The sequence below is a fragment of the Vipera berus genome (genome assembly GCF_964194415.1).
Source record: "Vipera berus genome assembly, chromosome: 7".
Taxonomy (NCBI): domain Eukaryota; kingdom Metazoa; phylum Chordata; class Lepidosauria; order Squamata; family Viperidae; genus Vipera; species Vipera berus.
Genome location: NC_138209.1, coordinates 39362873 through 39389546, shown reverse-complemented (window position 1 = coordinate 39389546; position 26674 = coordinate 39362873). Strand labels below are relative to the sequence as shown.

Here is a 26674-nt window from a genome sequence, read left to right as displayed (position 1 = left end):
GCTGGATTAATTGCCATCCAGTTGTTTTCCTCTTCTAGCATCCACATAGATAAATTTTGTCCACGATGATCTATCTATAACTTGGTCTTCCAACAGTGCTTTCCCTGCCACTGTAACTGAATCCTTTCACCTTGCTGGAGATTGCCTCTTCAAGAGCTAGGTTTTTGCATAAAATTATGTAACCCTACCTACGAGGGCAATTCGGAAATAAACTTCTGGTTGGTTATCTATGACAGACACTTGCAGATACAGAACTATTATTATACACATTAGAAAACTACAACATTACATTACTTTTTGGCATAATCGCCATTCAAATTGAAGCACTTGTCATAACATCTTACAAGGTTTGAAATTCCTTAGTAGTAGTCATTCAGTGCCAAATCTGGGCTATGGGTGTGTGTGTGTGTGTGTGTGTGTGTGTGTGTGATCAAAAACATCCCAACGGAACTCCTTCAAAAGTTCTTGGGTATGTCTAGTGGTGTGTGGGCGAGCATTATTGTGAACCAACACCACACCGGAAGTGGTGCCATAGAAAATCCCGCCAAATGTGAAGATGCCAAAGGAGTACTGCTAGTGAAGTTCATAGAGTGTGGTTCGACCATCAATTCAGACGTCTACTATGAAATGTTATGAAAACTTAAATGAGCCATCCATAACAAGCATCAGGGCATGCTGACTTCTGGTGTGGTGTTGGGTCACGATAATGCTTGCCCACACACCACTAGATGTACCAAAGAAGTTTTGAAGCAGTTCCGTTGGGATGTTTTTGATCACCCCCTCTATAGCTCAGATTTGGCACCGAGCAACTACTACTAAGGAATTTCAAAACTTTTAAGACAATATGACAAGTGCCTCAATTTGAATGGAGATTATGCCAAAAAGTAATGTAATGTTGTAGTTTTCTAATGTGTATAATACAAGTTCTGTATCTGCGAGTGTCTGTCATTGACAACCAAACCGAGGTTTATTTCTGAATTGTCGTCCTATCTATTTCAGGTATAGCTGTAATTAATTAGCATCTGTACTTATATATAATATGTATACATTCAGTTTACAGACCTGGCTTCATCCCATTATCTTAGTTCATCCCACCTGGTCAGGTAGGAAAGAAGTGTTATGGACACTGTCAGTCAAAGAATTCCTGGGTCCAGGAAAAGAGCCTTCTCTGCCATTGCCTCTGCCTGTGGAACATGCTCCTCCCCGGAAGTGAAGTGGTCCCCCAGTCTCCTGGCCATAAAAACGTGGCTTTGTACCCTTAGTTGGCACATGCAGATGAACATGCAAATGTGCGGTTGGTTGGTTCTCCAAAAGCCTTCCCTCACCTTTTAATTAATTCTTAACTCTTGCCTCTTTTAAATTTTATATATTATTTTTCACACTTTTAATATTGTACATGGCCCAGAGTCCCTCTGTAAGGGAGAGGGAAGATTCTTAAATATGACACAACAAACAAATAAATTTAAGTTCAGAGATCATTATTACTACTGTAATATTTTCCTCTGTTATCACAGTTTTTTCATTTCTTTTTTGCCTGAAATTCTTTAAATCAAAAATAACCCAAGGTCTGCAGGTTGGTCTATTTGATCATATAAGATAAAAGTTTCAGTTATACCATAATCTGGTGGAAGTGTGGTCTAATGACATTGCCATTTAAAAGACTGAAAGATACATTAAGATTGTCCACTCCAGAAAACGTATGAAATCTGATGATTTCTAAATGCTCCAGTGAAATTTCTAGAGCCAAAACCATGATCCAATGAATCCTTGATAACATATGAAATGAGAAAATGGAATAGGTCATTGATTTGAGTTCTCCTAGGATCGGTAGAATACTGAGCAATGATGTCAGGCTTTCTGCTAGGACATAAAATTAACTATTTGGACATTGAATGGAAGCTGGCTTAATTGCTCAGAGTTTTACTTTAGCCATTCTACAGGGCTCTTCTGAGTAGTTTAGGGCTATTGGAAATAATGCAATGAAAACTTACTATCGAGCCCTTTGAAACCTATCATAAATATATAAAATATTTTGGTGATAAAATTGTCTTCGTGTAGACTAGGACACTTCAAGATTAACTGCTATTTACATTAATATACATCATTTCATATAACTGTATAGGATCAATTTTAATTTGAGAACCTGATATGATATCTAAGCAGTATTGTATGACTGTGCATTCGCATGCTGCCATTAAAAGAAATTAAGCAACAAGCGTCATCAATATCCTGATCTCATTCAGGTATTTTCTCCATATTTTGAGGTTATTCATGTCTACATCAGTGTCTGGATTTGGTGGCAAGTGAATAAAACATTTAAAATGAAGCAGAATCCTGAAAAGAGAGAGAACTTGTGCATGTGGTTCTGAATTTATTCCTATTTAGATGCTTCTAAGATTCATAATTATTATTGCAAGCTCAAGTAACTTATGTTGGTAGAGATGTCTACTTATTTGATATGCCAACTATGTTTTTTCTGGACAGGGACAGCTTATAGTATATATCTACCCTCCCCCATTAAAATGCCAGGTTTCTGAGATGTAAAAAAAATCAGACCAAGATAAATCACTTCAGCATTTTTTCATTTTTAATATAACATATAAAGTGTGATCCAGTGGCCATCTGTGTCATTTGCAGCTCAGGTCTTCTAACTCTAGTAGTAGCACAACTGGCTTTTTAGAATATGGTTATTAGATTTGCATTCTCAAACTGGTTAACTGAGGACTAGCGTGGGGTGAGGAACCCATCACAGAGGTTACTTTCAGGGCTGAGAGAGGCCTACCTAGGGAAATCTTTACCTAGGGAAATTGTTATTTTTAAAATTATAGTACCACCAAGGCTTAGTAACATGTTACTAGCTACACAAATGTCTACATTTGTCGCTGTTATGGAAACACAGTTTTAAAAATAAATACGTGAGAAAACCTAGGTTGGCCAAAGATTTATTTCAATAGGTCTTGTGAGGAAAGGATATAAAATAGTATGACAATTAATTACAAACATGGTAGATGGCCTGAAAAAGCCTGACCTGGCAGGTATGCCTTGCTGACAACTTTCATCCTGTGAAACCTTGACACAAATGCCAGGATCAATAATTATTTCTCTTGGTGTAATTGGGGTAACTATTGTTGAAGGATTGATGAGCAGAGGATGTTGGAATCTTAGGAATGTTTTTACCTCAGAAGTGTCACAGAAAAAGCAGAAATACTGAAGAGTTCTGTGCGTAAGTTACTATTTATCCAGTAGCAAGTTAAAGGCTTTTAATAATTATTTTAAACTTCCCATAAAATGCATATAATTTTCAAAAGGTTCAACCTGTGAGAAATCAAATACAGCCAATGTCTATTTTTTTTACATTTGCAAACAAATTAACAGATTTTTTTTAAAATTAGCTGAGTAGGAGTTTTAAATATATTTGAAAACAATGACTGTTAAAATCTACATTCATTAGATTGAAAAAAAAACTGGTTATGTTCAGATTTTATTCTCAATTTGCTTTTTTGTAATTTACTGTTACAAATAAATATAAACTTGAAAAGCCAGATACATAAAATAAGTAGCAGCAAATTATTTGCTACATATCACTGATGGAAGAATTTTATGTAATTTAATTGACATGGAGCAACAGTCTTTTCCTTTTTAAAGGACTTTTTATTATTACTGTTTCCTAAGGTTTTTTTTACTGTTTTCCTTGGAGCGTTGTATAAGGATGTTTGGATTTTGCATAAATGCTGGTTTGTCACATAATCAGTTTGTTGATAGAAAATAATTTTGCATCAATGTCTGCACAATTGCTATTTCTATTTTGCTTGGATAATGACATCAAAATTTCATAGGCCGGGTATAGGAGGAAATAACATGAATCAGTTGCATACTGAAACCATACAAATTAGACTGGAAAGTTCAGCATAATTTGGATCTTTGCTTATGTTTGTTTCAAAAACCCAGGCATGTTTAATAAGCATTGACTAACTTAATTGGAAAATCTTGCTAGGAAATCATGGGAAAATGGAAAAAATGTGCTTCTATCTTATCCTGAAGATTAACAGTTTATGCAGAGCTCAAACATCTGAACATGCATGCTGCTGACGCAGTTCTGAAGCAGCTGGTGGAGAAATCTTCTGTTATAAATGTCTGTCTGTCTGCATTTTTATAGGATATCCTGTTAAGCCATAAAGGCTTGTTTACTTGTAGGAGTCATGCTAAATATGGTGTGTAATCAGACAGCTGACTTCCCTGCCTAAAGGGAATCACAGCAGCTCGGAAGAACATAAAGAAATTTATTTTGATTTCAGTAGTAATAGCCTTACAGAGCCAAGGATTATAAGATAGCTCCTTGAGGCAAAGCTAATGAAATGTTAAATAGAATATAATTAAAATCATACATGTAACAGCATTTTAGGATCTTGACCCATGAACAAGCAATAAATAAAATATTTTAATTTTACTTAGTTTAAATTTTCATGGCTTTTTCTACAATCTTTGTTAATTTGGCTCCAGTTGAGAATTTTGACATGTATCTGAATATTAAATTCTGTGACTAAGTGTTTGTCTTTTTGCTCCTTTTCCTACATCCACCTGTTCAAAATTTTCAGCTCCATTTAACAGTTGTTCAAGAGAGCTTTTGGAGGGAATCCTTCGCTGAATTCTTCCAGACCTTTTTTTTTTTTGTATCAGGTTATCCATGTAAATAGTGCCAACTGGGAAAATAAGGAAACCATTCAGGTTTGGAGTTGATTACTTAATTCTCCATTTCATAAGTGTGTTAAACATGTATGGCATTTGAAAACCAGAGGCATATGCCATACTGAACTTATTTTGGAATAATGTATTTGAGAATCTTTTTTGATAGAATTGCATCTTAAGATTGTTGTTGTTGTTAGTTGCGAAGTCGTGTCCGACCCATCGCGACCCTATGGACAATGTTCCTCCAGGCCTTCCTGTCCTCTACCATCTTCTGGAGTCCAGTTAAGCTCACGCCTACTGCTTCAGTGACTCCATCCAGCCACCTCATTCTCTGTCGTCCCCTTCTTCTATTGCCCTCAATCTTTCCCAGCATTAGGCTCTTCTCCAGTGAGTCCTTCCTCCTCATTAGGTGGCCAAATTTCCAAATTTGCTGGCAAATTGAGTGTAGCACTTTTACTGCATCGTCTTTTAAGATTTTGAATAGCTCAGCTGGAATACTGTCACCTCCACTAGCTTTGTTGTTGCTCAGCTTTTCTAAGGCCCACTTCACTTCACATTCTAGGATGTCTGGCTCGAGGTCAGTGACCACCTCATTGTGATTATCAGGGACGTTAAGCTCATTCTTGTATAGTTCTTCTGTGTAATTTTGCCATCTCTTCTTAATCTCTTCTGCCTCTGTTAGGTCCCTGCCATTTTGGTCCTTTATCATGCCCATTTTTGCATTGAACGTTCCCTTCATCTCTCCAATTTTCTTGAAAAGATCTCTGGTCCTCCCTATTCTATTGTTTTCTTCTATTTCTTTGCACTGTTCATTTAAGAAGTCATTCTTATCTCTTCTAGCTATTCTCTGGAATTCTGCATTCAATTGGGCGTATCTTTCTTTTTCTCCCTTGCCTTTTGCTTCCCTCCTTTCCTCAGCTATTTGCAAAGCTTCCTCAGACAGCCATTTTGCTTTCTTGCATTTCTTTTTCTTTGGGATGGTTTTGGTTGCTACCTCTTGTACAATGTTGCGAACCTCTGTCCATAGTTCTTCAGGCACCCTGTCTATCAGATCTAATTCCTTAAATCTATTTGTCACCTCTACTGTATATTCAACAGGGATATGATTTAATTCATACCTGACTGGCCTAGTGCTTTTCCCTACTTTCTTCAGTTTAAGCTTAAACTTTGCAACAAGAAGCTCATGGTCTGAGCCACAGTCAGCTCCTGGTCTTGTTTTTATTGACTGTATAGAGCTTCTCCATCTTTGGCTGCAGAGTACATAGTCAATCTGATTTCTGTGTTGACCGTCTGGTGATGTCCATGTGTAGAGCCGTCTCTTGGGTTGTTGGAAAAGGGTGTTTGCTATGACCATCGTATTCTCTTGACAAAATTCTATCAGCCTGTGCCCTGCTTCATTTTGTACTCCAAGGCCAAACTTGCCTGTTATTCCGGTTATCTTTTGGCTTCCTACTTTAGCATTCCAATCCCCCATGATGATAAGGACATCATTTTTTGGTGTTAGTTCTATAAGGTGCTGTGGGGCTTCATAGAACCGGTCAATTTCATCCTCTTCAGCACCGGTGGTTGGGGCATAGACTTGGACTACTGTGATATTGAATGGTTTGCCTTGGATTCGAACTGAGATCATTCTGTCATTTTGAGGATTGTATCCCAGTATTGCTTTTCCTACTCTTTTATTGACTATGAAGGCTACTCCATTTCTTCTGAGGGATTCTTGCCCGCAGTAGTATACCTGATGGTCATCTGAATTAAATTCACCCATTCCTGTCCATTTTAGTTCGCTGATACCTAAGATGTCAATGTTCAGTCTTGTCATCTCTTGTTTGACCACGTCCAGCTTTCCTTGATTCATGGATCTTACATTCCAGGTTCCTATGGAGAAAAAATCTTTACAGCATCGGACTTTCCTTTCACTACCAGACATATCCACAGCTGAGCGTCCTTTCGGCTTTGGCCCAGTCGCTTCATTCTTTCTGGCGCTACTAGTACTAGCCCTCTGCTCTTCCCCAGTAGCATATTGGACGCCTTCCGACCTGAGGGGCTCATCTTCCAGCGTCATATCGTTTTGCCTTTTGGTACTGTCCATAGGGTTTTCATGGCAAAGATACTGGAGTGGGTTGCCATTTCCTTCTCCAGTGGATCACGTTTTGTCAGAACTCTCTGCTATGACCTGTCCGTCTTGGGTGGCCCTGCACGGCATAGCTCATAGCTTCATTGAATTACGCAAGCCCCTTCGCCACGACAAGGCAGTAATCCATGAAGGGGATCTTAAGATTATTGCTGCATAAACTCAAACTGTAAAGTTGTAGACTTTATTAATATTGGTATAAAAGCTAATCTACCACAGGCTCAATCTATTTTAATCTGCAATGGTAATAGGAACTAAACTATTGCCTACTTTCATTTCTTCCTAAAATTGCAATAGCGGTTTTATTATTTTGCTTAAACAAGTTATTTTATAAATTTTTCAATGACTTAAGCACCCTACGCTGTGGTTGGGTGAAAAGAGTTGATTTTATTGTGTCTTGATAGATCCAAGTATCTACCATATCTGTGAAGTATCTATAAGAAGAGCCAGGTTGGTGTTAGGGTTAAGGCATAAGACTAGAAACTGTGAGGCTGTGAGTTCTAGTTCCATCTTAAGCCCAAAGTTGGGTGACCTTGGGGTAGTTACTTTCAGCCCAAAGAAGTAGGCAATGGCAAACCATTTCTGGAAAAAACTTTTCTGAGAAAACTTCGGGGATTTGTCCAGACAGTTTGCAAGGATCAGATACAACTGAATGCAAGGGGGGCGGGGGAAAAAAATCCAATGGGAACATTATACAGATGATAGCCTCATTGTATGGGAAATATAACCAAAGCTATAATATCGATCATGCATCAAAATATGACAACATGCTTTCCATATATATGTATTTGTGTGTATATACATCCAAACACATCCACATGGACTCATATATTTGTATATATGTCAGTATTGTCCAAGTCTAGTGAGATTTGCTGGTGCCATTGAGAAGCAAATGTATTTGAGCAGGATAGAAAACTGAATTGCAGTTCTAGAATAGCAAATGTATGTATTCTTGCATGTAAATGGGAGACCACCAGGACTGTAGCTAAACAAGGAAGAAAAAAGTAAATCACAATAATTAAGAACATTCCCAAACATGTCAGTATTGTTAGCAAGAACCTACATGGATGTGTCTATGAAGTCACTAGGAGTTGAACCTGACTTGGCAATTTTACTTTATGTGATATAATTAGTTGTACCTAAACAGGCAGGAAAGTTTGGGATAGGTGGAACATCATAATAATTGGGCACTTAATCCAAGGAAAGCAGAAACCAGGACCCAAGTGTATATTATTATTATTATTATTATTTATTCGGTTTATATACCGCCCTATTCCCAAAGGACTCAGGGCGGTTTACAAGGCAAAATTTAAAAACAATCCAATATAAAATTAAAATTAAATTAAATTAAGTCTAGCCGCAAAAATTAAATCACAATTTAAAAACATTAAACCCCTCAGTCCAGACCAGATAGCTCAAAGAGCCAGGTTTTTAGGTCCCGGCGAAATGAACGAAGGTCGGGGGCAGTCCGGAGTTCCATTGGCAGTTGATTCCATAGGGCAGGCGCGCCCACAGAGAATGCCCTCCCCCTGTGGATCGCCCGTCGGCAATCCTTGACCAGCGGTACCCTGAGGAGGCCCTTCCTGTGGGAGCGCACAGGACGATGGGAAATTGACGCTGGCAGCAGGTGTTCCCTTAGATAATCCGGGCCCATGCCATTTAGGGCTTTATAGGTCATCACCAGCACCTTGAATCTCACCCGGAGGGCAACCGGAAGCCAATGCAGCTCGCGGAAAAGAGGTGTTACATGGGAATATCGGGAGACTCCCATCACAACTCGTGCGGCTGCATTCTGCACCAGCTGAAGCCTCCGAGTGGTCCTCAGGGGCAGCCCCATGTAGAGAGCATTGCAGTAGTCTAGCCGGGAGGTCACGAGCGCATGGGTGACTGTGCGTAGCGCATCTCGGTCCAGATAGGGCCGTAACTGGCGCACCAGGCGAACCTGGGCAAAAGCCCCCCTGGCCACGGCTCCTATATGATCTTCCAAACTGAGCCGTGAATCCAGGAGGACACCCAAGTTGCGAACCCTATCAACAGGGGGTAACACCTCACCCCCCATTGTTAACGATGGAAAAGATTGGTTAGTCTGAGATGCCGGTATGCACAGCCACTCAGTCTTTAATGGTCTTCTCCATTAAATTTATTCATTTTTTCTTTCTCAAAATGATGTGAAATCTTGCACCTGAAAGAAAGGTTGAAATTTATTTTTGGAAAAGGTTATTAATATCCCTATTTCCATTATTAAAAGAAATTGATAAATATAATAAAGTTTGTAATTTTAACGAGGTATCAGTGCCTTGCAGATTTATTTTACACAGTCAACTGAAAAAATACTGAAAGCATTTTATTATAGCAATACCAGAAGGTGAAAGAAGACTACAGGCTAAACCACTTAGCTTTTTTATCTGTGGAATGTGAACTTGCAAATGAAACTTTAGAAGTGCATTATAATTCACTATTTTGCAATAAGGAGGTCTGAGAAATAAAGCTTTAAACAAGCCATTCTATTATACAATGTTTGCAAATACTTTAGTCATAAATATGGGGTCTAGGTAAGGATGTTCGTGAAATATTTGCAGCCATACTGACTGGGGATTTTAGAGGACTGAAATGATTCCACCCCCTGTTTCAGCCCTTGCATATTTGGGCGTACACACAATTAGTCCTCAATTTTGGTAATAACAATTTCATTTTAAAAACAAATGATAGCTTTCTATTTCAAAGGCTGAAGGAACCAGAGGGTTGTCTACCATGTCTTCATGGTATGTCAGGCTTTGAAAATAAAATCAAAAGTAGAGATTCAGAGAAGCATTTTTGACAGTAAGGAAGCATAGCTTTAAGATGCCTAGTATGCTGTCATTTAGTTTTGAAAAAATGCTGAACTTAAAGGTTGAACAAAACACTTCTGTGTTGTGATGTAGCATCCCAAATTTGAAAAACAGTGCTAAAGCAGTTTTTGCTGCAAAAACTTTCCTCTTTGTTTTGTCTTTTGGATTTGAAAGATAGAATTTTTTTAAATTTTTCTTCCTTTTTTCTTTGGGTCATAAAGTTTTGAGAAAAAGTTAGTGAATCCCAGCATTATCAAAGTACCGGTATATTATTATTTTTAAGTAATGTAATTAAGTAATGTAACTGGGACCTTTTCTCCAAAGAACTTTCAGTCTGAACTTTGACTCAATTAGAGCAAATGGACCTGAACAGAATTTACAGATTTCTAGCATCAAATGCTTTACTATAAACTGCTGTGGGTTTCTTTTTCATTAGTTCTTCAAGTTCTGTGAATGTTATGAACCGTGTCTTGGCACAATTGTTGACTGAAATGGATGGGATCGAACAGTTAAAGGATGTGACAGTTTTGGCAGCTACAAACCGGCCGGATATGATAGACAAGGTAAGTCTCTTATTACTGCTTTTGTGCCAAATAATTTTGATCATCTGACTTTGTTAAGATTACAGCTAGAGGAGAATTTAAATTTTTATTAAAATTCATGATTTTAAAACAGAAGCCGTCATGGATGATGTTTTAATTGATTATTGATCTGCTGCATGCATCCATGTGGTCTTTTTACAGTTAATTTTATTCCAGCTTTTCACCTGTTCTTCTGAAGTTTTGAACTGTGTCCCAGACTTATTATATTTCAAAAGCAATAGATTAAGCTGAACCTAACTTGCTACTGATGAGAAGAAGAAAAAGAAAGTATTTCTTACAAGTAAAGTTGTATTCTACCAGTGAGATATTCCTTCTTTAAAGTTTGAATTTGTTCAGTCCCAGTTTTTATTAGCATTTAAAAAGCTGTCAGCTTCAACCCTTTCTGAGATCACTCTTTAGTCATCATTGAATGGAATGTATTTATTTGTATCCTGCGTTTATTATTTTTATAATAACTCAAGGCAGTGAATATATCCAACACATCTTCCTCCCCCTATTTTCCCCACAACTTGGCCCAAACTCATCCAAATGGCTTTCATGCCTAAGGAGAGACTTGAACTTGGGTCTCCTGCTTTCTAGCCCATTGCCTTAACCACTAGACCAAACTGACTCTGCCTGTGAGAAAAATAGAAATTCACTAGGCTAAAATTTCCTGGTTTTCTTGCCATCACCAAGAAGATCCATGGCCTATATTTGTAATGGCAGACTAGAACAAAGGAAGCTGCATAGCTCCATGATTGTTTCTCAAAAGGAAGTAAGTTATGTGTAGCTAAGGAATTGTATAGTTCTGAGTGAAAACTGAGTGTCTAGCACACTAGCTGTTATATCTAAAGACTAAGGGCTGAGAATGAAGTGATATTTTGCGGCCTGTGATGGCACCCCATAGTTTTTGAAGTTGTAAGTTTCCTTAGCATGTGTTATGAGTACTATGTTTTGGTTTTACAATTTGAAAAAATGTAAACATAAATGAAGCATAAACCTCCCATCATTTCCTTAAGCAAAATTATTTGTTTTTTAAATGCTTTTACCTCATGTCAACCAGACAACTCTAAAGAATGTTCAGAAAAATACATTACAATAATTCCAATATTATCAAAATGACCAAATGATCTTACAATATATTGATCACTTGTCTTTAAAAATAAGTTTTCTCAGGTGACTTATAATCTGATAGTTGGTGTGAGGCAGTGGTTGCCAGATATGGCACTTACTAGTTCTATCAGGGAAATTGGGACTTGTAAAGGAAGGTGGAATTAGTGGTTCAAGATAGGCTTTCAGATTTCACTTCCATCAGCTTTATCCACCTACCCAGCCTCCAATGTTTGTGTAATGCTTCCACCACTAACTCTGATACTACCTCCAATATTATTGAGGAAGCAATTTTCAGACACCTCCTGTTTTCCCAATAAAATGATAATATTTTCACTTAGTAGAAGTACATTTAATTAAGTATGTCATAAATATGCACTCTGGTAGTTAATATTTTATACCATATTTAATTTTGGTGTATTTATTTATGACTGCCTACCAGTCTTGCATGGAATAGTGTATCCCAGTGGTGGGATTCAGCCAGTTTGCACCAGTTCAGTAGAACCAGTAGCTAATTTTTTGTTGCCCAGGCCCAGAATGGACTTCCGGAAGCGGCATCCACACAGAGAACTGGTTGTTCACATATTTGAATCCCACCACTGGTGTATCTCCACCCAGACCAAGAATATAAAATCCTGATATTGGAGTCAGGGCAAGGGAAGTAACCACCTCCATTCAGTTATGTCAGAGTGAGCTTCAGTCTGAAGTTCTCCATCTAGAGCCACATAGCCTCCAGACACTGGATCAGGACAGGGCCTGGGATTGAGAAAAGCATTATCTGCTCACCCTCCCCTTCCAAAGATACAGCTTTAAAATATTTTCTTGAATTCTGGTTATGAGAGATCTAAAGGTAACAAGACTAAGGCTTATCTTAAAAAAGCAGAAGCAAACAAAAAGCAAATTTGTGGCAGGGAAGGTTGCTCCAGTTAGTTGCTCACACTCTCCCCCACTGGGCAGCAGCTATTCCTCTGCTCTATTGTTGCTCTCTCTGTGTCTGTGGGCCAGTCACACTCTCTCCCACCTGGCAGCAGGTACCTCTGACCCTGCCACCTTTTTGCTATGCACTATATACCATGCCTTAAATGCCTACAAGCCTGTTTGGAAACTACCTGGAATTTGCTTAATGACTTGCAATCTTAGCTTAATGACAGCATTGGGGGTAACCAGAATTGACATCACTGATGCCGTCACAGGATATTGCATCTTATGATCACATCCCTTGGCAATGGAAATTCTAGGCCCATTACCTTGTTCAATCAAGGACTAACTGTATATGCTTATACAAAAGACATTTCTGCCAAAGTGGCAAAATGAAAGTCTGTTTTTGCCTTTCAGTTGGAGTGAGATTAAGCAAGTAGCTTTCCTAAGTTTAAAGCAAGTTTATTAGCTTTACATAATAAAATATTGTCAATTATCAAGTAACAATCTACAAAGCAGATTGTAGAGAGGTTGAATGAATTGTTTACATCAGCCATTGCAGGAGATATGCAGAAGATAATCACAGTAAACTTATCAGGCTGGTGAAAATTAAAAGTGACTATAGAAGGACTGCTTTAAACAGAGCGAATAATCAGTGATCATTAGAAAAATATAAAGGTTTCACTTCATATATAGTACTATAGAGGGTGAGCTGTCCTTAGATACTTAAAAATGTGTGGTGATAGTGGATAGTTCAGTGAAGACACTGATTCAGTTTGCAACAGCTAGGGGGGAAAAAGTCCATGATAGGAAAGGGATTAAATGCAAACCTGCTAACATTTATCATATATCTCCATGTGGAAAACAGCGTACAATACTGGTTGCTATATTTTGAAAAGATGTAATAGAGTGTTTTATTTTTGGGTTCAGGACTATAGATTCAGGATAGATACAGTAGTGGCCAAAATTGTGGAAACCTTTTGGGAAAAGTGTACAGTAGAAATGCCACCTTTGGTTAAGTTTCCACCAATTTTTCTTCTAATTTCTTTATAACTGTAGCCTTGTTCACAATATTAGTATTTTACATTGCTTTCTGGGCAACCAGTCAACTCTTTGAACCATTACTTTAATTTTATTACATTTTACAAGCTCACTAAATGAAAGAACACAAAAAAACCCCAACCAACTTGATAGTGATCACATAACACACTGACAAATGTCCTCTCAGTTTCAATACATGACATCAAGAACTGAATCCTACTGTGATCTGATTGGCTCATTGCCAAAACAAAATGACACCTGATTGGCTCTCTAAACACTCATGTTCATTGGCTACAATCACATGAAGGAAAGCTACCTAATATCAACCTAAGCAAGTTGTGCTTCCTTTTCCTGGTTATTTGGTTATAACTTTTCATAGAATACAATACAGATAATTGAACAAACTTTGTTGCATTACATTCTTGATTAAATTATCTTTCCATTGATATATAATTTTATGGTACTACTACTACAAAAAAGTGGTGTTACTAGCCATCAAACCTCAAATGTACACTTTTCCCAAAAAGTTTCCACAATTTTGGCCGCTACTGTAAAGTGGTATTCTGCACATTACATATGTAATGGAATTTGCTTAGACAAGATGGTAGCCATTTTTACAGATGAAAAGACTAAAAAATTATCATAGAAATAAAATTATCTGTAGCTTTATTAATACTGTCAGTATCTAGAGATATTTGCTGGGGTATCCAAACAGAAAATGCTGCTATTTCTAGACTCCCCATGGTATGAATATAGATTAGGTTTGTTTTTGGTTAGGTCCAACTTAACTTTTAAATCTGGTACCTTGAATGGGGACTGGAAACATACTTTTTCACCATGGTAATTGAATTAAGCAATTTATTTTAATTAAAAATACATCACAATTAAGAAAATAATTAAAATTTAAGGACAACATTTGGACATTATTAAATGGTTTCTTAAAAATGTGTCCAACTCTTAGGTTTATTAAATTATTAGCTTTTCATTTTTGATGGAAGACTTTTTATGAACCTCACATTAAATAGTTATCTGGCCTTACTGCATTGTGGCAAATTTGCCTCTGCATGTTTTTATTTATTGATTTTATAGCTGGCATTTTTAAAGGTATCTGAATTTCCAAAGGAATCTGCAGGGTATTTTTTAAATGCCAAATAGAGTAAATAAATATTTCCAGGTGTGCTGAAATGTTCTTTGTTTTCAGTCCTTCATTTGTCAGGAAATATTGAGAATGGTAAATCAGCCTTGAGGCTGCTGAATTTGCTCCCCTTTACAATTCAGTTTGTGACAGTTTGAGCATTGTGAGTTTTTCACTAAAGATTTATTACTTACTTGACAAAACAAGGCATAGATGAACTTGTTGAGCTGCGTTTTTCACAGCTGTACTGAGACTGAAATAAATAGTCATGCTGTTGTCTATAACCCTATATAAATAAAATACAGGGTATAACTTTATAGCAGAGAAATTTTCAAATTGTTATAATCAAATTGTTAGGGCTGTGCAAAGAGTATTTAAGTTAATTATATTTTGCTGATTATTTTTTTTTCTAAACTTGTTTATGTTTGTCAAGTGTTTTTTCATTTTTAAAAAATTAATTCATTTCAAACAACTTGAATTTGAAATTTAGAATGGGGGGGGGAAATTGTTGGCATTGGTGTAATACAAAAACCATTTTATTTCCTTAAAAATAGGAAAGTGGAATAACATAATCTATTGAAAATTGATTTTCTTACCTAAAATATATCACACCTAAAATGCTCCCTTGTTACTTTTAATGAGTTTAAATTAATTGCTTTAATAGATTTACATGCTTTCTAATGAAATTATTAAAAAATCACCAAGGAGAAACACAGTACAGATAGTCCTCTACTTATAACTATTCATTTAGAAACAATTTGAAGTTACAATGGCACTGAAAAAAGGGACTTATAACCGGTCCTCACAGCATGATCACAATTTGGTAATTGATAACCAACATGTATTTACAATGGTTGCAGCATCCTGGGTCATGTGATTGCCATTTGTGAGTCTTATCTGGCTTCCAATAAGCAAAATCAGTGGAGAAGCTGGATTTGCTTAATGACCGCATTATTCACTTAAGAACTGCAGTGATTCACTTAAAAACCATTGCAAAAAAGGTTGTAAAATCAGGAATGACTCACTTGAAACTATCTTGCTAAGCTATAGAATTCCTGGTCCCAATTATGGTCGTATGTCAAGGATGGCCTGTATTCACTTAATTTAATTTGATAAACATTAAATATTTTGTCTTAATTATTATCTAATTATGTGGAACAGGCACATGTGGTATTTTTGCCTGTTAATAGAATACCTATGTATAAAGCTCATAGTTGCCTTAGTACAATCAATTTTTAGGCAACTGCAAATAGAAAAACATTCAACTGAATACATTAACATTAAGTAAGTCTTAAAAATGTCATGCTGTTTTTATTATATATATCCACAGTGTAAGAATATGAAGCCTTGAATTAAACTTACAATTGACAGCATGGAACAAAATTTTCTTTACTTTCAAAGAAGTAGAATTCCCACCCAGGTCAGACATTGTTTCCAGTCACAATATTGTCAGTTTCTGAATAAACAATTCCTGTTCATTCATGAATGGATATTTCATATACTTTTCTTGCAGGTTGTGAAATATACAGGTTTATACTTTGCTAGATTTAAGAGAGAGCCTGATGATTTCAGGAAACATGAACACATTAGCAAAGATAATGTATATCACCCTTTTTTATCACTAATGTGTGTTTTCTAAAAGTTTCCACAGCAAAAATATCATTTTAGCCAGCTTGCTGAAACAGGGCTAATTCCATTACTTCACAAACAAGCACATAAGCTTTAAATACATTTTTGTTTCAACCAAATTTAATGTTTATTTCAAACAAGCAATCGCCCTTCTGTTCTTTTTGTTCTCAAATTGTATGAAGAGAGAAAAAAAGGCCTCAGTTCCTCAGATTACCTTTAAAGGATAGTGTGACACAATGGAAGCAAATATTAATGCTGTAGCAATTTTTTTTACTAAGAGGGCCCCATAACAACAGTTAAAGAAGTAAGGAAAAGGGATTGATTTATTTGTACAGTAAGGTTTTGCCAGTATCAGTGGACCTAATTAGATTAAGCCAGTTTATTTTTAACAGAAAATAGCTGCAAGTAAAGGCATGTTTGATTTAATGGCTTAAACTAGAATCCAAAATATTTGGTCTGTGTTTTTCCATGCACCCCATATTCCTATTTTAAAAAAACTTGGGAAAGACATGCTGGGTCTGGTTTCCCATGTGCCATGTACATTTTGTTAAGGTAAAACTGAGAGTAATAATAGATTTGCTGTGAAGAAAAATCACAAACACATAACTGTCCTTTTCATTTAATGGCTTTGCTATTTCTTACACAATAAATAAAATAGCAAGAGGCAAAATCAGTTCAAGTTTGCATGTATTTTGTTTTGTTGTTTGTTATTAATAAAGATCATTTTATAATGAATTAACTAGTTTAATGATTTGAGTATTGGAGATGTTCTTTTAATATCAGCAGATGGCAGTCAAGCCAAGCTTCGGTATAATTGGGATTACTTTACAATGTACTATGCATTTTATATAGACAGTAATTCTAAGACAGAGACAGAAACAAATAAGGCAAATGGCCAGGCTTGTTAAATTTCTATGTATTTATTTACAAACAGATAAAGTTATTTTGATACGCAGTAGTTATAGGATATGTTGACTATGTTGCTTGATTTTGGTCTATTGAAGTTCAGTTTTTATATTTTAAAAGTCCATTCTTCATGAGAAAGAAAATGCGTATGTTTCTTGCATCTATGGAAAACTTACTTTGTTTTCTAAGATAAATATTCGAAATAATACAGAGTCAAAAGCCCCTGAATAGGATTACTAAATCTACAACTGCATTTCTGTGATAATGATAAACGTTACTCTATGGGAAAAATTTAGTTAATTAAAATTTGTGTTTCTTTTTCCCTGTCCTGATCACATGAAGAATGTGATCACTCTGTTGTAGATTGTGCTTATTTTGTCTCCAAACACCTATGATCTTGGGATTTGTTTTATAATTTTAAATTATTTATATTTTAACAGTTTTTATTTATTTTTACTATTTTTGTTTTATTCAAATAAAGTTAAAACACAAAACTCATTTTTAAAAAAAGACAAACACAAAATAAACAAGACATTAAAAAGTGCCTTAATTTTTTTTAAAAAACCTAACACATATAGATATATTATCCCCCCTACTTGAATACTGATTAATGCAGGACCCCCCAAATTTTAAACTACTGAATCTATTTGCAAATTGTTAATCTGTCATCTATATACTATATTAATGACAGAATAGTTAACAAGAAGAACAATAATAAAGGCAACATTAAATTTTCAAAACCCTCTATTAACAAAATGTCACTGTAATCAACTCATAGATCCTGGATCAAATATCCATGTTTGTTTCTTAATACCATCTTTTGTCTAATTAAATATAATAAATTTAATCTCCAAAGTCAGTTTATCTTCCCCAAAAACTCCAGATGAAATTGATTTCCAGTTAAGTGGGACAAATCCATTCCCCAATGTTCTTTAATCTTCCTAAGATAAAACCACTTCTCCACTTAGTAAGGTTTCTACTGTTGTAAAAGAATGTATGCTTGAAGGCTTGAAGGTGTTTGTAATCAAGTGAATTAGTTCTAAGCCTGTAGTGTCCATATTTTTTTCCAATGGATCTGCTGCTTTCAAATCACATTCCTTTTATGAATCTAATTTAACCAGAGCTACATGCATCAGAATATTTTTCACATCCATTATTTCATCAAACATTTTTAAAAAGTTTTCAACTAAGGATTGCAGTCTACCAAATGGTCTTTCAGATATCAGCCATGCATTAAAAAAGCACCACAAAGAATGTTCTTCCTGCATCAACTTAGAACGTTCAGGCTGCCCCAGGAACTATTGATACAGTTCTATAAAGGAATTATTGAGTCTGTCATATGTAATTCAATAACTGTCTGATTTGGTACAGCAACTAAATAGAACTACAGACTCCAATGGATACTTAGAGCTGCATAAAAAACAACTGCAACTAGATGACCTTTCATTGAAGATCTATACTGTGTGGGTTGGAAGGAGGGCCGAGAAAATATCTATAGACGTCTCTATTCAAGATGCCACTACAGGGAGGGGGGGTATTTTGGGTTTCATTGGTTAGATTCATTTATTATAGAAATGGCTAGTTTATAATATTATAGAAAAGCAAAATGTTGAGGTTCAATGTTAATGCTTCCTTCTACTCCTGCAACAGAGGAAGTCAGAAGTCAGTGCCTTTTCTTTTTCCCTTCTTCCCCTCACTTTTCCCTTTTTCTCTCGCCCGTCGCTCGCAAAAGCCCCCCCCACTCACTCACACTTTGCTCACAAAAGCCTCCAATCGCTCTCATTCACTGCTCCATCTCTTTCAAAGGCACCTCGTTCAGTCTCTCCCCCACTCACTCCATCTCTTTCAAAGGCCTCTTGCTCGCTCGCTCCCTTACTGCCCCATTGCTTCCAAACGCCATTTGCTCATTCACTCACTTACTGCCCCATCACTTCCAAACGCCATTTGCTCGTTCACTCAGTCACTTACTGCCCCATCGCTTCCAAACGCCATTTGCTCGTTCACTCACTCACTTACTGCCCCATCGCTTCCAAACGCCATTTTTTAAAAAAATCCCATTTATATCCCACCCTTCTCCGAAGACTCAGGGCGGCTTACAATCTAAGCACAAATCAATGTGCTTAGCAATAGCCTTCATTTTATGTATATGCCTGCTTATTAGGGTTTTCGCTCGCCCCCCCAAGCGGCATTGTTACAAAGTCAGCTTATTGCCCCCAACAATCTGGGTCCTCATTTTACCTACCTCGGAAGGTTGGAAGGCTGAGTCAACCTTGAGCCTGGTGGAATGTGAACCTGCACTAATTGCAGGCAGCTGGTGTTACTTAAGGAGGCATTAGCCCACTGCTCCATCTCTTTCAAAGGCACCTCATTCAGTCTCTCCCCCACTCACTCCATCTCTTTCAAAGGCCTCTTGCTCGCTTGCTCACTTACTGCCCCATTGCTTCTAAACGCCATTTGCTCATTCACACACTCACTGCCCCGATGCTTCCAAATGCCATTTGCTCATTCACTCACTCACTTACTGCCCCGTTGCTTCCAAACGCTTCCAAATGCCACTTGCTCGCTCGCTCACTTACTGCATTTGGAAGCGATGGGGCAGTAAGTGAACGAGTGCTGTTGCTGGAGACCATCAGTTTTTTGGCGCCAGAGACCACTGCCACGAGGAACACAGCTCTTGGTCGGGGTTCGGAGCAGCTCCGGGTGGGGGCTCAGCACGGGCCGCGGAGTGGCAACTGTGGGGAGGGGAATCCTCATGGTGGCTATGGGGAGGGGAATCCCCATGTGGGGAGGGGAATCCCCATGTGGCTCTGAGCTGCAAGGGCAGGGGTGCAAAGGACGAGTGGCAATGCCGTAGCAAGACACCGGCATCGCTCCCAGTGATAGCACCTCAGAGTTCCAGCACCTTTTTTTTTTTTTTAGAAAAAAAGCACTGCTAATGATAGATAAGAGAACACAAGGAAGAAAACACAGAAGCAAAGTGAAGAAATAGATATAGCAACAGGAAAGATATTTTCTGGATATTTTGATCCAAAGTTAAAAGAAAAATTTAAAAAATAAGCTGCAAATAATTTGCAAATTAATAAAATGCAAAAAGCCTGTGGTGAGAAGTTCAGTATAGTTGTAAATCAAATGAAAGTACTTTCACTATCCAAGAACATGCTGTATTTCCTTATGGAAATACAAAAGTTGTTAAAAACAACAACATAAATAAAAGGGAAAAAGAAAAAAAAGAGCAGATAACGCCCAGCAGAGGGTTAAAATAAATCAGCCTTCAGCCAACCAATCAGCTTTTAAAGACAAAAATAAAAATGAAACAAAAAATTCCAAAACCCAAGCATGCTTAAGAAAATGAACTTCTGAAAATGATGTTTTCTTTTATTTTTCTTTTAACTTTGGATTGAAATATCCAGAAAATACCTTTTTTTCTTCTGAGAGGAAAATGGATGGATGACCAGTGATTTTCCAACTGCTCCCACAGGGAACTGGAATCTACAAGACTCAGATGAGTCCACCGCCATCCTAAATCTGTGTTGGGTCATTCTTATGTGCTCCCATTCAAATCCAGGGAGCAGCAAAATCAGCAGATTGTTGGCAGGAAAAAGAAAAATTTCTACCATTCAGCAGCTATCTTGGGGAAAAGTCCAGTGGTGGGATTCAGATGGTTCGCACCACTTTGGCAGAACCAGTAGCTAATTTTTTGTTGCTCAGGCCTAGAATGGACTTCTGGAAGTGGCATCCACACAGAGAACTGGTTGTTCACATATTTGAATCCCACCACTGGAAGAGTCAATAGTTTTTATTTATTGTATTGGTTTGCTGTTTTTGTATTTTATTTTTCAATTCCGTGAGTTGCCCAGATGGGTGCACAGATGGGTAGTCCTGTAGGTTGTCCTTTATTTATCACTATTCATTTAGTGACTGTTTGAAGTTACTATGACATTGAAAAAAATGATTTACAAATAGTCTCACAACCATTGTAGCATCCTCATGGCCATACAATCAAAATTTGGGCACTTGGCAACCAGCATGTATTTATAATAGTTGCAGCATTCTACAATGATATGATTGCTATTTGTGACCTTCCCCAACAGCTTCCTGCAAGAAAAGTCAATAGGGGAAACCATATTCGCTTAACAACCCCATGATTCACATTAAGTGAATGCAACTGCAATGATTTAATTAACAACCATGGCAAAAAGGTCGTAAAATCGGACATAACTCACTTAACAACTACCTTGTTTAGCAGTGGAAATTCTAGTCTCAATTGTGGTTGTAAGTTGAGTGCTACCCGCATACATTTAAGTAAATAAATATTGAGGAATTGGAAAGAACACCAGTTTGGTATAGTAAGTTACAGTATTGAGCTAAGAAGCAAGAAGACTCAGGTTCTAGCCAAGCCTCAGCTACACAAATTCATTGAGTGACTTTAGGCCAGTTGCTCTCTCCCAGCCTAACCTACTTAGAGGGTTGCTGTTGTGGGGATAAACAGGAGGAGGTAGTGTGGTATATCTCACCTTGAACTTCTTGTTCTATTCCAGCCTATGACTGGCCCTGTTTGAATGTCAGGGACAACCCGTTTTTATAATCAACAGGCTGGAAAAAACCCAACCAAATTTATTTACAAAGAGTTCAAACAAAAGTTAAATGAAAAGTTCAAACAAGACTTAAACCAAGAGTTAAACAAGAATAACAGACCAGGACTCTAGCAGAAGATCTTCAAACGGTTGCCTTCAGCAACCAGCATCTCTCACACATTCCCCTTTTATCAGCAGTCCCAAGGCATGGCTTCTCATTGCCTTCTCCCGAGTTGCCTCATTGCTTTCCTCTGTTCTGCTCTGCTAGATTGCCTCCTGCTCCTAGCGTCCCTGAACAGAGCCAGCTGTGGATCGTCTTCTTCCAATCCCTCATGCTCACACAGTTGAGTCTGAGGAGGAACAAGATGGGAGGGGCCTGGCTAAAAGTTCTGCAGTGCATCAGAACCTTCTTCTGACACCAAAGGCTCTCCAAACCCTTCCTCCTCTTCAGAATCATCCGACTCAGCTGCTGAAACCACAGGCTGACACTGAATCACAACACTTCTGTTTGAAAGTCATGATATAAATCTGATCAATAAAATACTAATACATAAAATTTTTAAAATACTTAAAACAAAACAATGGTCCATCATTATTGCTGCCTCTTCATAGCAAAGCCAATTAAGTTTTCTTCCTATTAATTTCTTCCTATTAATGTTCAAATGAGAATATCCTCAGGATTCATGCATGTTCAGATGAGAACACACCCATTAAATTGGAAAATATTTTTATATTAAGCTTCTATTTTCCTCCTATTCTATTGTTTTACTCTCTTAATATAAAATACTAGTAGTACATTGTATTATTTGGATACATTGTTATTTATACAGTGGCTGACTGGAGATGATTAAAAACACTGATGTTTATTAAACACTCTAATCTTTAAAGACAAAGAAAAAAAAGTTGATGTCAGTATTTTCTATGGATTCCAGTAAAAATTAAATCAAAATACTTAAGAACATTAGGCTAAGTATCTCTTATCCCTCTTTTAACAATTAAACATTGCAAAAATAAAAAATAAAAACTATTAAAGATTACCTAAAATAAAAACTCCTTATTTATTTATCAAAAATAATGATGTAAGTATTATAAACTAATCATTTACCCTGTTAAACTTTTCCAAAAGAAAACTATCTAATCCAAATAACTGGATAGCAATTCATTATTTAGCCATAGTCAAATAAGCCCATTTTGTACTTTTTTTCTTCTTCCTCCCAGCCATCCTTAAATGTCATTGATAGAATTCTGATATAGTATATTTACTTTTTCTTTCAAGATTCTTACCATCTTTATCCAAGTCCATTTGTAATTTCCATGAAATAAGTCTAGTACGGGGACGCGGTGGCTCAGTGGGTTAGGACGCTGAGCTTGTCGATCAGAAGGTCGGCAGTTTGGCGGGTCAAATCCCGAGTGCCGCATAGCAGAATGAGCGCCTGTTACTCGTCCCAGCTTCTGCCAACCTAGCAGTTTGAAAGCACGTAAAAATGCAAGTAGAAAAATAGGGACCACTCCGGTGGGAAGGTAACAGCATTCCGTGCACCTTTGGCATCTAGTCATGCCGGCCACATGACCACGGAGACGTCCTTGGACAAGCGCTGGCTCTTCGGCTTTGAAACGGAGATGAGCACCGGCCCCTAGAGTCGGAAACGACTAGCACGCGTGTGCGGGGGGACCTTTACCTTTACCTTAAGTCTAGTACATCTCTTATATTATAGATTGAAAGTGTAGTCCCATCTCTCTTTTGGTACATTATTTGTATGTCCTTTTTGGTTTTTAAATGGCCACCCAATTCCATATGTAAATCTTTTCTATTTTTTTATAAGTTGTAATTTGTAAGTCCACATTAAAGTAAATTATGTTCAAAGGCATTTGTTCATCTTCAGCAGCAACTTTTGGTTCCAATTTGGAATTATAAAGGTTTAGCACTTCACAAGCATACAGACAAAACATTTCCTTTAAAGCTTCCATCTTGTGCTCTAGTAATAGATTTTCAACGTTTTGTTTTGCATTTTAAATATAAACAAAACAATTTTTTCTCACACAGAATCTTTCTAATTAATCTCAAAGTGGTGCTTTAAATCAATTTTTCAACAGAATAGAATTCTTTATTGGCCAAATGTGATTGGACACACAATGTGCATGAGCTCTCAGTGTATATGCAAGCAACAAGTAATAAATCATGATTATAATCATAAAATACAATAATAAATCATGACAATGCTCAGTGATAGCCATAGGATACCAAATAAAGCAATCAATATAAATCTTAATGTACAGACAACAAGTTATAGTGATAGGATGCTAAAGGAACAGGTGATAGGAAAGATGAAATAACAATAATACAGCCCTACTACATGGTTTGACATTCTAGGGCATAAGACAGTGTTGTGGGAATTAGTTGTTTAGCAGACTGATGGCATGGGGGAAAAACTGACCTAGTATCTAGTTGTTTTGGTGTGCAATGCTTTATAGCATCGTCTTGAGGAAAAAGTTGAAACAGTTTGTGTCCAGGAAGTGAGGAGTCTATAAATGTTTTCACAGCCTTCTTTCTGACTCATGCAGTATACAGGTCTTCAATAGAAGGCAAGTTGGTTGCAGTTGTTTTTTCTGCAGTCTTAATTATCCATTGAGGTCTGTGTCTGTCTGGTTTGGTTGCTGTGCCAAATCAGACAATTATGGAGGTACAGCTTTAGCTGTAAAAGTTTTAGCATTTGTAAAAGCTTTAGCATTTACAAACTTTCCAGAAAGAACTCTAAAATCATTTACATGTTCATCTGTCATGAAGCCACTGTGTGAAATCCATCACCATCGAGTGAGATATCATCAATATGCTGATGATACTCAGCTCTACATCTGAAGATCTGAGTGATGCTGTCTTTGCCCTCTCACGATGACAGGAGGCTGTAGAGTCGATGTGGGACAACATACTTTGACTAAACTCTGGCAAGACTGAGTAGCTTTGGGTGCATGGAGACTCAGGATCTGAGTTTTTGTCACCCTTGGTTCTGGACAGGGTTGCACCAGTGATGTGATCCAGTTCACATCTTAGGGGTTCTCTGGTCTCACATGTCCAGCATGGAGAGTAGGTGGTAGATGGGACTAGGAGAGCTTTTGCACAGTACTGATTTGTGCAACAGCTGTAAGCTTTCCTAGATCATGACTTCCTGCACTCAGTTATTCAAGCCCTAGCCATCTCTCATCTGGACTATTGTAATGCGCTGTACATGGGGTTACTCTTGAAATCAGTTTGGAAGCTTCAGCTGATGCAAAGTGCAGCAGTGATAACAGTCTTTGGGACCCTAAGGTAGCTCATATTACCCCTCTGCTCCAAAAACTTCATTTGCTACTGGTTTATTTCTGAGAGCAGTTCAAGGTGTATCTGATGAGCCTAGAGACAAGACCATTCTATTCATGCTGCCAGAGAGGGTCTATTATGGATCCTATTGGTCAAAGAACTCAAACTATCAGGATCCAGAAGAAGAGCTTTCTCTGCTGCAGTGCCCACCGTTTGAACAACCTACCCTCTAAGATAAGATCTGCCCCTACCTTCCTATTTTTCTGCAGGAGCCTGAAGACCTGGCTCTGCTGGTTGGTCTGGGGACAAAATGGGGAATTTTTGCTGGGGTTGGCTGCTGAATTGATGGTAGATTCACTCTCCCCCCCCTTACTCTCTGCTCTCCACCCATCTATCTTTTTTATCATATTATCATCAATATGATCGATCTCAGTATGATATTCTCTTTATTTTATTTTCACTGTTCATTTTATTGTTCTATTATTTTACTTCTGTTTTGTTTACACTCTTTTCATGTCTTCCTTTTTATTGTTGTAAGCCACCTATACTAGCTCTGCTGCAAGATAGATGGCAAATAAATTTAATAATAAATAAAATGATAAAATCAACCCTTTCCTGAATTTTGCAATGAATTGAAAAAAAAATACTTAAAAATGCTGTTCAAAAATGGCTACAAAACTGTGGTCTAGTCACAAAAAACAGCTGTTCAGAGTACATCTCTAGATTTCACATTATTCCAGAGAAAAGTTTAGCAGCCTGGATCTCACATTCAGCTGTCTTTTTGGCTGTAATGTGCCACAATGTGCAGAATAGACAAAAATGCATACATTAGTTCATGAATTCCAGAGTTGTGTACCATTTTAAAAACATTTTGTACTAATTTTCTTTTAGATTGTACCTTGGAGTAAATTTGATGGATTTGATGCATAATTCTTGTTACTGTTTCTTTAAACAGTATACAGTTTTTTAATTTATTTTGTTTGTGTTCTATCAAAGTAGGACTTTGTATATATGCTCTAACAGATGGCATTGGTTTTGTATAAGCATTTTCAATTTTATTTCAAAGGTGCTTTTTCAAAAGGCAACTGGACTTTGTTTTTCCTTGAAGACATTTCTCTTCTCATCCAAAAAACTTCTTTAGTTCATGAGAACTGAAGAAGCTTCCTGGATGAGAAGCAAAACATCTTCAAGGAAAAAGAAAGACCAGTTGCCTTTTGGAAAAAAAAACACCTTTGGGACAACTGTGACCTGGATAACTGAGAATCTCCTAGTATCCCTTCTTCATTCTTAAGATCAGATTTTATCCTTCCTGCAATTTGTAAAAGTATCAGTTATCATATCTTCTAAGTCTTACTACTGTATGTCTTTTAATTTAATTTTCTGAATCTGAGTATATGTGATTACGTTTGTCTTACAGTAATTCTCTCCAAGATGCAAGCATTTGAAGGAGAGGCTAATCATGAAAATGGACTAATAATATTATTAAGCTTCTGTTTCGACACAAAGCTTCTTCAGAGTAATGATGATGTAATATGTATAGAAAGTTTTCTGATATCTTCCCATAGCTCAGAATAAATTATATCTATGAAAAGGGCAGCTTAGTCAAATAGTGGTTATTAAATAAATCCCTGACTGTAAGACTGCCTTGATTCTTATCATATACAAATTTTAAAGATGACTGGAGTGAACCGCTTAAATAATGATTTATGCAAAAAACACACAGCTACAAAAGCAATGTATCATTTATTGCTTAGCACTAGAACTAGGAAAACAGTATATAATAATTTTTATCACTAGAAGCCGTAGTAAAATACATACAGTACTGGAATAAACATAGTTT

At 37.0% G+C, this 26674-nt stretch overlaps 1 protein-coding gene across 1 annotated transcript in view; it reads left to right on the top strand.

Moving 5' to 3' along the window:
• Positions 1 to 26674, top strand: part of AFG2A (AFG2 AAA ATPase homolog A) — a 138001-nt gene that overhangs the window by 45556 nt on the left and 65771 nt on the right. The window contains exon 14 of the mRNA XM_081332723.1: positions 10082 to 10208. Within this exon, the coding sequence (XP_081188849.1) occupies positions 10082 to 10208 (127 nt within the window). The remainder of the gene's footprint in view (positions 1 to 10081; positions 10209 to 26674) is intronic.